Source organism: Notolepis coatsorum (genome assembly GCF_963971535.1).
Source record: "Notolepis coatsorum genome assembly, chromosome: 14".
Lineage (NCBI taxonomy): Eukaryota > Metazoa > Chordata > Actinopteri > Aulopiformes > Paralepididae > Notolepis > Notolepis coatsorum.
In genome coordinates this window covers 90,496,901-90,507,298 of record NC_140178.1, presented here as the reverse complement: position 1 = coordinate 90,507,298, position 10,398 = coordinate 90,496,901, and the positions used below count along the sequence as shown (strand labels likewise).

General features: G+C 40.4%; 1 protein-coding gene across 2 annotated transcripts in view; it reads left to right on the top strand.

Annotated features, from left to right (window-relative positions):
* Window positions 1-6,636: 6,636 nt before the first annotated feature.
* The window catches only part of LOC311239943 (tetratricopeptide repeat protein 39A), a 111,973-nt gene continuing 108,211 nt past the window's right edge, over window positions 6,637-10,398 (top strand). For both annotated transcript variants that reach the window (XM_084328386.1, XM_084328385.1), the window contains exon 1: window positions 6,637-6,879. In XM_084328386.1, coding sequence (XP_084184512.1) covers window positions 6,848-6,879 — 32 coding nt within the window. In that variant the 5' untranslated portion in view covers window positions 6,637-6,847. The remainder of the gene's footprint in view (window positions 6,880-10,398) is intronic.

Genomic DNA, 10,398 nt, shown 5'->3' with positions numbered 1-10,398 from the left:
CTTGTTTGAGCCGAATCTGGGTTTAACATGATTTGTTGAGCTTCCTCTGGTGTAGTGGTTGTGGTATTCACTGACCTTTGGGAAGTATTTTGACATGTACATGGGTACCTTAGTCGTATAGTGTATCTTGTAGACCAGGCCCATTGCAAGTTGCTGTACTCTGTCGTCTACTCTAAGCCATCCTAGGTTGTCAAAGTGGGCAGGGGTGAGGTGGGTTCTGGGGGTAAGGTCAAGTAGTAGTCTGACCAGTTTGTTTTGTGATGTTTGTAATTTTGTTTTAAGCGCCTTTGAGGTGCTTTGGTACCATGAGGTGCATGCATAGTCGTAGTACCCTTGAATGAGTGCTCCTACCAGAGTCTTCAGGGTATTCTTGTTTACCAGAGAGGAGATCCGGTACAAGAATCTAGTTTGTTGGTTGACTTTTTTTATTACATTGGATGCCATTTTGTCACAGGAAAGATTTGCCTCTTGACTGTGATATCCGAATTGCAGGCTGGCTTGACCGCAGTCAGAGTTCAGAGTTCACACCGTGGGTTGAGGACAGTGTTCCAGAGAAGAGTGGGATGATCAAATCATTCTTGGATACTCATTGATTGATTGATTGATTGATTGATTGATTGATTGAATGATTGATTGATTGATTGATTGATTGATTGATTGATTGATTGATTGAAAATTGTATTAACAGATTGCAGAATGGGTACAATACAGTACAGCTCAATACACACAATTGTTAAGGGGATGCAGACCAGAGAAAGACTTTCGTCTTGTTTACATCAGGGTCCCCCATTTTCAATTCATCATAACAGATATGACATACACGACATACAGATAGACAGTACTGCTACATCTATACATTTATGACATACCAGATTTACAAATACAGTACTGTTTGTGATACAAGAAGAGAGTACAAAAAAGAGTGTATATACATTTGACGAAAAAACTGTACATTGGAGGAGGTTGGTAGGTGGGGTGGACTGTACATTGGAGGAGGTGGGGGGGGGGTTCTGTACATTGGAGGTGGTGGGGTGGGTTGGGTAGGTGGGGTGGGGTAACTGTACATTGGATTATCGACTTTGTCCCAAGGAGAGGGTCTCGTGTATTATTTGGTTTAATAGGACATTTACTGTACATTGGAGGGGGTTGCGTTAGGACATTTACAGGGGCCAGTTTCAAATTGCAGTCTCTCGTAGGTGCTCTTTGAGAGTGGTTTTGAAAGTGGGTAGTGATTCACATTCCTTTACAGCTGTGGGTAAACCTCTGAGGTGAGGCCAGTCCACCTCATTTACAGAACTGCTGAGTGTACAACAAGATAAAACAACACAACACTGTGCAGTGCAATCAGTTAAAAACAGTTACAATATGACATGGCCAGTGACTTGAACCAACACGGCGAACAATATGCTGCAACGTCCACTCTTAGCTGAGCTGATAACCCTGTGGACAGACTTTCTGGAACACCTCCGTCACAACAATGGAGAGCTCTCTGCATTCTGGATGTCATACATTGACATGGTAGAGGACGTAATACTTGGCCTTCTGCGTGCCTCTTGTGAGGGGGACAGGGAGTTGCACCTCCATGCTATAAGAACCATGATCCCTTGGTGCTTTGCCTATGATAAGATAGATTATGCCAGGTACCTGTCCCCTTACTTTGCTCAGATGACAAACCTCCCAGAGAAGCAGCCTTCTGTGTATGAGGCCTTCAAGACAGGCCAATTCTCGTGCAGCTGTCAAGTAACAACCCCTTTGGATGGATCCTTGTGGACCAGGCTACTGAAGTCACACTTAACAAAGACACACAGACTCATGGAAGACATGGAAGACTTGGGAAATGATTGTGATTATTAGGTTATTAACATATGTAAAACAAAGTATGGTAGGTTTTGTATTATTATTATTATTATTATTATTATTATTATTATTATTATTATTATTATTATTATTATTATTATTATATATGTTGTTGTTTTTTTACGTCTGTACTAGTCTTGGCTCCCAGACAATTGGAGAGCGCCGCCAACAGCACCACAGATAGAGACTGAGAACTGTCTGTACTGACGGAACTTATACAAAAGGTAATTAGTTATTTGAATTCCTGAATCAATTCTGTGATGTGATTATATGTGCCCTGGGTTTTGTATTGAGTTTTCCAAAATAAACAAATATTTTTCTGAAAACCAATAAGCAATATATCATTGTATAGTCAAGTCAAGTCAGTTTTATTTATATAGCACATTTACAAATGACTAACAGCCAAACCAAAGTGCTTTACAACATGATAAAAAAAACACATACAATGCAATAAAATACACTAAAATTACAAAAAAGGTAGAGTACAGTACATATAAGAAAGCAAGGGCAAAGTGCAATAAAAAAGAGACAGAAGAATTGGATAAAAAAAAGTGCAGAGTGACAGCGGACGTCATGTGTAAATGCTAGGCTAGCTCTGGTCAAAGGCCAGGGAGAAGAGGTGTGTTTTGAGCAAGGATTTAAAGCCTCTAGGCTCTGGGCAGATCTTATGTGGGGGAGGCTGTTCCAGAGCCAGGGGGGCAGCAGCAGCACATTTCTATCTCCCCTAGTTTTAAATTAACGATTTAATATAACTTGGTTAACTAAATGCAAAGTCATAATGACAGAGAAAGGGGAAAATACTAGACTGTTGGAAATATCATAATTTTCCAAATATATATTATTAATTTACTAAGAAAGACTAAGTCATAATGACAGAGAAAGGGGAAAATACTAGACTGTTGGAAATATCATAATTTTCCAAATATATATTATTAATTTACTAAGAAAGACTAAGTCATAATGACAGAGAAAGGGGAAAATACTAGACTGTCGGAAATATAATAATTTTCCAAATATATATTATTAATTTACTAAGAAAGACTAAATAATCGACGGCAAAGCAAACTTACATGGGCTCCGCCATTAAAAAAAAATATTGCCACACGTCACAACTTGTGAACTCGGAGCTTTCAGAAAATGTACATTTACGACGTTGTGAATATCACAACAGTGGGTTGTTCATTCTCTCATGCACATGGTAAACACGACCCCATTTGAAGGCACCAATAAAGTCACCAATAAAGCAATTTATAGGCAGGACCGTCAGTTGCCATGCGAACCTGACTTGGAAGGAAGGACAACTCCGATCTACCCCCACAGACAGTACTTGTTCCCTTTTGTTGTTGAAAAGTCTTACTGTAGCCTAATCTGATATAAAGTTTGATGTTATCTATTCACAGTTGTTTTTAAAAGTTGTATCGGGGTTTCCAAGAAAATGGGTGTACTGTTGTTGTTTGGTTCCAGCACTTTGCCAGTGAGGTCAGGTTTTAGAAATGACACAACAGTGCCCCCGTGTGATCGTAGTGGGTACTGAAGAGAGAGCAGTAGAGTTGTGGGTCTGTTGATTGATTGATTGATTGATTGATTGATTGATTGATTGATTGATTGATTGATTGATTGATTGATTGACATTTTTATTAACAGATTGCAGAATGGGTACAATACCGTACAGCTCAATACACACAATTGTTAAGGGGATGCAGACCAGAGAAATACTTTCGTCTTGTTTACATCAGGGTCCCCCATTTTCAATTCATCATAACATAATGACATACATGACAGTACTTTTACATCTAGACATTTATGACATACCAGATCTACAAATATACAGTACTGATTATGAGTACAACAAGAGTTTACAAAGAGAGTATACATTTGAGGGGGAAGAAACTGTACATTGGAGGAGGTTGGGTAGGTGGGGGGGGGGGGGGGGGGGGGGGGGGGGGGGCTTTACATTGGAGGGGGTTGGATTTGGACATTTACAGGGGCCAGTTTCAATTGTTCTCAGACCTGTGTTCCCCAACTATGTATTTGTTTGATCCCCCCCCCCCCATGTATGGGCCTTGTAAGTCAGTGATAAAAGTGTCTTTCAAGGATAAGTGAGCTCCTGCACTGATTATTATAGTTCAATATTCAATATTTGATCACCAAAACCCCCCAAAAAGCATAAAAAGCCCCCCCCCCCCCCCCCCCCCCCCGCCCGAAAAGGGCCCTTAAAAATCTGGCTTCGGACGCTTGGTCAAAAAACACATAGATATAGTGCCCTTTTCAGCCTTTGAGCACCTGCCCCTCTAAAGTCCTGTGCACGTCCCTGTGTTTCTTCTTGACTTGTTCAAGAAGACTTGTACAGCCCATGGGGGAATTACCTTGTGATTTCGGGCTTAACAAATACATTTTATTTGATTTGATAAGTGTTCACTTTAAGTTTTAAAGGAGCTTTGTAAAGCCTTGAGCTCTTTCACTAGTATTTACCTTTGGGGATTTTCTAGTTTGCTTTCATAGATTTTACAGCGATACAGGCGACGTATGGTAAGCTGTCTAATTATTATCTCTGACAAAGGCAAGTCTACTATAGCATGGCTGTATTATGGCTCTTCTCACTAGGTCTACCTTAATAGCCTACAGGTAACCAACCAAATAATGGAACCACCACATCTTATTGTTCTACAAAGTCATATTTTCAAATGTGTTTTAATGAGCTATTTCCTGCTTAGAACAACAAAAGGCCAGGTTCCTTCAATATATTTGAATGTCAACCAATAGGATCTTAGTGTCACCTGCTATATGCGGTTGGGCAGACTGTCCATCAGAGGAGCCTACTCATGAATTATGGCATGTGTGCTTCCCTTATGGATTGCATTTCTATATAATTCTATGACTGCATTAAAGTCCAGTTTGTCAAACCCTGACCCCTAAGTTAACCTTAACCTAACCATAACCTCTAACCCTAAAATAGTCTCCTTCACCTTACGGTGACCATCTCGCTTGTAGTGACATCACCTAACGCAGATAAGACTTCAGATACTGCAGCATCAGAATCAGAATCAGAATCAGAAATATCTTTATTTGCCAAGTAGTTTTCACATACAAGGAATTTGCTTTGGACGTTGTCTGTGCAACATTAGTGGACAGACATTAACAGACAGATAATACAATAAAGAGGTGGAGTAAAATAAAATGAAATATGAGCCAAGTTAAAGCACAATAGAATAATATAATTATGAAATAAAATATAGGCCAGGGCTGCACAACTGTAAATAAGAGGTTGAATAGCTTCCAAGGTGCTCAGTGTATTGGGTCCCTTTCTTCAGCTGTACGGTTTTGAGCAATCTCTGTTATATTTGATAAGATTATGTACATGGATCAACACATCAAAGCATTGACCAGTACATCTCTCTCCATTTAGAAACATTGCCAAACTCAGGTCTGTTGTATCACAACCTGAGCTAGAGTTGATCATTCACATGTCACCATATCACCCTGGCTGGACGACTGCAATTCCCTTTTCACCTGTATCTGCAAGTCGTCCCTGAACCGTCTAATGGTCCAGAACTCTGCTGCAAGGCTAGTGACCAGGTCCAGAACTCTGCTGCAAGGCTATTGACCAGGTCCAGAACTCTGCTGCAAGGCTAGTGACCAGGTCCAGAACTCTGCTCCAAGGCTATTGACCAGGTCCAGAACTCTGCTCCAAGGCTATTGACCAGGTCCAGAACTCTGCTCCAAGGCTATTGACCAGGTCCAGAACTCTGCTGCAAGGCTAGTGACCAGGTCCAGAACTCTGCTGCAAGGCTAGTGACCAGGTCCAGAACTCTCCTCCAAGGCTAGTGACCAGGTCCAGAACTCTGCTGCAAGGCTAGTGACCAGGTCCAGAACTCTGCTCCAAGGCTATTGACCAGGTCCAGAACTCTGCTGCAAGGCTAGTGACCAGGTCCAGAACTCTCCTCCAAGGCTAGTGACCAGGTCCAGAACTCTGCTCCAAGGCTAGTGAACTCTGCTCCAAGGCTATTGACCAGGCCACTGAGGTATTCTGACCAGGGCTTACTGGTTGACCTGATAAATCTATATCACCAGTAGGTCACTGAGGTATTCTGACCAGGGCTTACTGGTTGACCGTCCCTCTCGACTTAAAACAAAAGGTGATGGTGTCTTTGAAGTTATGGCTCCGACACTGTGGAGCACTCTTCCTATAGACATGGATCTGCAGTCTCTTTAAAAACCAGCTGATGACTCATTTATTCAAACTGGACTTTGTCTTGTAATTTTGTGTTTTTTTAAGGTCTTATGTTTGATTGTTTGTTTTATTTTTTTGTTTACTATTGTATGGTCTTGTTTTTTTTAAGAAAAGAAAAGTGCAGCACTTTATGACTGCTCTTTGAAATGTGCTAAATAAACGTTACTTACTTACACACACACATTGTTTATTTTCTTACGTTATTTTACCTTTATATGACTCGACTATTGCTCTAATGTGACTAGTGCTTCTACTGCTGAGCTGACCAGTTCTCTCGTCCAACACATTTCATTGTACATTGCCTTTTGTATGAACATACATTATGATCAATACATTTTTTTAATATCATTTTGTAGCACAATACAATGTTACATTTTCCTTTTAGTCTACAGCTGTTTAAACTGTGATAGTGATACTAATAACATGTTAAATTGTCAACTTTGTGTGTGCGTGGCACTGACCCTGTTCTTCTGTGTTGCTAAGGAGGAGTCAGGCCAAACCCGCACCACGCACACACACACGCACACACACACCCTTCGATTGCATACAGTCGCATATATGAACACTTGACACTTTACAAGGGAATTTAACGAAGGGAGTTATCAAGATTCCAGGACTCTTTGCGATCGTCGAATGAACGATACCATCAAACCAAGTCAAGTTTGTACTTTCGGAAACTGAAGTTGTTGATGATTCTTACACTACTAGTCTCGGAACTTGCTAACAGGTGTTTGGGGCTCGCTGCCCGCGGAGCAGAACATGTCTGGGAAGCGCGCAAGTACAACACACAAGTAAGTCGCCACAGTAGGCTACTGTCTACAGTACAAACGTAGGCTAGAGACTATTTTTTATTATTATTATTATTATTATTATTATTATTATTATTATTATTATTATTATTATTATTATTATTATTATTATTATTATTATTATTATTATTATTATTATTATTATTATTATTATTATTATTATTATATATTTGTATCTGGCAATCAATTAGTAGCATTTTCATCGTGTGTCTTATCTGTTCACATTGAAGTGGTCCAACAATGATGGACCCTCATAGTGGGGGGAAGATGTAACGAACTGTAAGTGAAGAAGGACATTATTCTATTTCCTCCCTCATACTTCAGTCACACCCCTCCCCTTTCTCCCCTCGTTATATCACGGAAACTTGCAGTTTACCATCGATGTATAACATCTATAATTGCCCTGTGAAATCACCTGTGATCACAAACCATCATACTGTACTTTCCGACATCAAGATAAAAACAAGAATATAAACAAGAATAAGGGTTGGTGATGACTGACACAGAATAAGGATAGGTGAGACATACAATATGTATTCCATCGATAATAATAACAATGCAAGTATGTACAGCCCCCCTGGTATTATACTCTATCCTAAGTTAACCCCATTTGGAAAATATATAGCTAATTAAGTCTACTCTGTACAATGTGCAATACTCCATAGTGTTAGTCTACCCTGGTGTAAGTAGACAGATTAAGCGGATTATCAATAAATATAAATGTGCGTATACAGATAATATCTAATTAATGTGCTAATAAACGAATGGGTGATGTGTGCGTCCTTGTGCAGGCCAGGGTGGCGGGTGCCCCAGAGTCCGTTCAGGTTTCAGCAGTTAAGAGTCAAACAGTTCTAAGTAACAGTTCTCAAGTTCTCCAGCCTTTTAGTTCACTGGCCGTTGGCCAAGTCAGTCCTTGCCCACGGTTGTGGAGCCTGACGGCCACTGGCGCAAAGGACTGACCAAGGAGAATTAATTACATAATACCATTACTGTAACACACCAGCTCAGCCTACTACTGGAGCCTTTTGGCCTATAGGCATGGCCTGGCAAACAGAGCCCACACTGAGCCTGGCAGCCTGGCTGCTCCCTGTGCCCTGCTCTGCTGCTCCCACTTGGACAGCACACAATTGTCTGTGTGTGTGTGTGTGTGTGTGTGTGTGTGTGTGTGCGTGCGTGCGTGTTGTCGATGGCATCATTGCCTCACCTGTGAGGTAGAGCATCAGGCAGAGCATTAGGTAGAGCTTTAGGTAGAGCTTTAGGTAGAGCTTTAGGTAGAGCTTTAGGTAGAGCTTTAGGTAGAGCTTTAGGCAGATATTTAGGTAGAGCTTTAGGTAGAGCTTTAGGCAGAGCTTTAGGTAGAGCTTTAGGCAGAGCTTTAGGTAGAGCTTTAGGTAGAGCTTTAGGTAGAGCTTTAGGTAGAGCTTTAGGCAGAGCTTTAGGTAGAGCTTTAGGTAGAGCTTTAGGTAGAGCTTTAGGTAGAGCTTTAGGTAGAGCTTTAGGTAGAGCTTTAGGCAGAGCTTTAGGTAGAGCTTTAGGTAGAGCTTTAGGTAGAGCTTTAGGTAGAGCTTTAGGTAGAGCTTTAGGTAGAGCTTTAGGCAGATATTTAGGTAGAGCTTTAGGTAGAGCTTTAGGCAGAGCTTTAGGTAGAGCTTTAGGTAGAGCTTTAGGTAGAGCTTTAGGCAGATATTTAGGTAGAGCTTTAGGTAGAGCTTTAGGTAGAGCTTTAGGCAGAGATTTAGGCAGAGCTTTAGGTAGAGCTTTAGGTAGAGCTTTAGGCAGAGCTTTAGGCAGAGATTTAGGTAGAGCTTTAGGTAGAGCTTTAGGCAGAGATTTAGGCAGAGCTTTAGGTAGAGCTTTAGGTAGAGCTTTAGGCAGAGCTTTAGGCAGAACATCAGGCAGAGCTTTAGGCAGAGCTTTAGGTAGAGCTTTAGGCAGAGATTTAGGTAGAGCTTTAGGTAGAGCTTTAGGTAGAGCTTTAGGTAGAGCTTTAGGCAGAGCTTTAGGCAGAGCTTTAGGCAGAGCTTTAGGTAGAGCTTTAGGTAGAGCTTTAGGTAGAGATTTAGGCAGAGCTTTAGGTAGAGCTTTAGGTAGAGCTTTAGGTAGAGCATCAGGCAGAGCTTTAGGCAGAGCATCAGGTAGAGCGTCAGGTAGAGCTTTAGGTAGAGCTTTATGTAGAGCTTTAGGCAGAGCATCAGGTAGAGCCTCAGGTAGAGGTTAAGCCTCTAGGGCTTTTGATGCATTCCACTGAAGGCAGAACTTGGAAAAAACAGACCTCCTGCTTGGAAAAACACAATGGAATGGCCCCAGAGGTCGGAAATGCCAAGTAGGAAACTCAGGGTTGGTCTCTCAACTCAGATTTTTCCGAGATGCAGTTAACCAGTGGCGGGCTTAGGCATGGGCAACATGGGCAGCCGGGGAGGTGGGCGGGGCTATTTATATAAAAATAGCACACCTCTATAATGCAATTCATGAAATTAGCCAAATAAACCACAGTTCATTCATAATACTGTGTAGACCAGGGGTAGGCAACCCTAGGCACGCGTGCCTGCATAGGCACGCGGGGGCATTTGCATAGGCACAGGGGGCAGCACTAAAAAAAAATAAAAAAAAAATAAAAAAAAATAAAAAAAAATAAAAAAAATTATTTAATTTTTTTTTTTTTTTTTTTTTTGCTTTGAAATATTATAGTGAACTATTTTGCACTGTTGTCGCATTTATCTTGTTGAAATCCTCCCACAGGTTCTTTTTACTTCCACATATTTAATTGAGACCCTTTATTTGTTTATTATTTCAATTTAGCTGGAAATACATTGCTACATCATTCAGTAACATTTGCAGAGCCTTATAACAAAAACATTATTACGGTCACCATTGTGACCAGTGGGATTAATCAACAAATTGTATTATTTATTTTTCTATTTCATTGAACATTGCACATGTTAAAAGCCATTTTTTTACTCAAAATGTGAGTATTACCAAGTCAACTTGTGTTCTTAAAACAATGACAATAAACATAGTTTTATTAGGTTGAAATAATGTGGTTGTGTACTTATTTTTCTGTTAACTTATTATGGATTGAAAACTGAAAACCTTAATGCACAGTAACTGAACTCAATATTTTTAAGTTCTGGTAACTAATAATTTTTTTTTTACAGTGTAGTCTTGCGATCAATCAAAACTTATTTACACGATATACCTCACATTCACCCTCCATTCACATCCTGGTGTTCTCCTGGTGTTCTCCATTAGGCCTGTAGGTGGAGCTATGACAGCACACGTACAGTACACACACCGATGGTGTGTGATGTGTCCAAAAATGAATGGGCAAATGTGAGTGAAATGGTCGCACTGTATGCAGCTGTTTGTCTGCATTGCATTCCCCCCCCCCCCAACTCAGATTTAGGGTTGATACAACCATCATAATAATATTGTTAATAATAACAATAACAATAATGATGTAATAATGTAAAAATTATCATTAAAAAGACCTGATTATGAGAA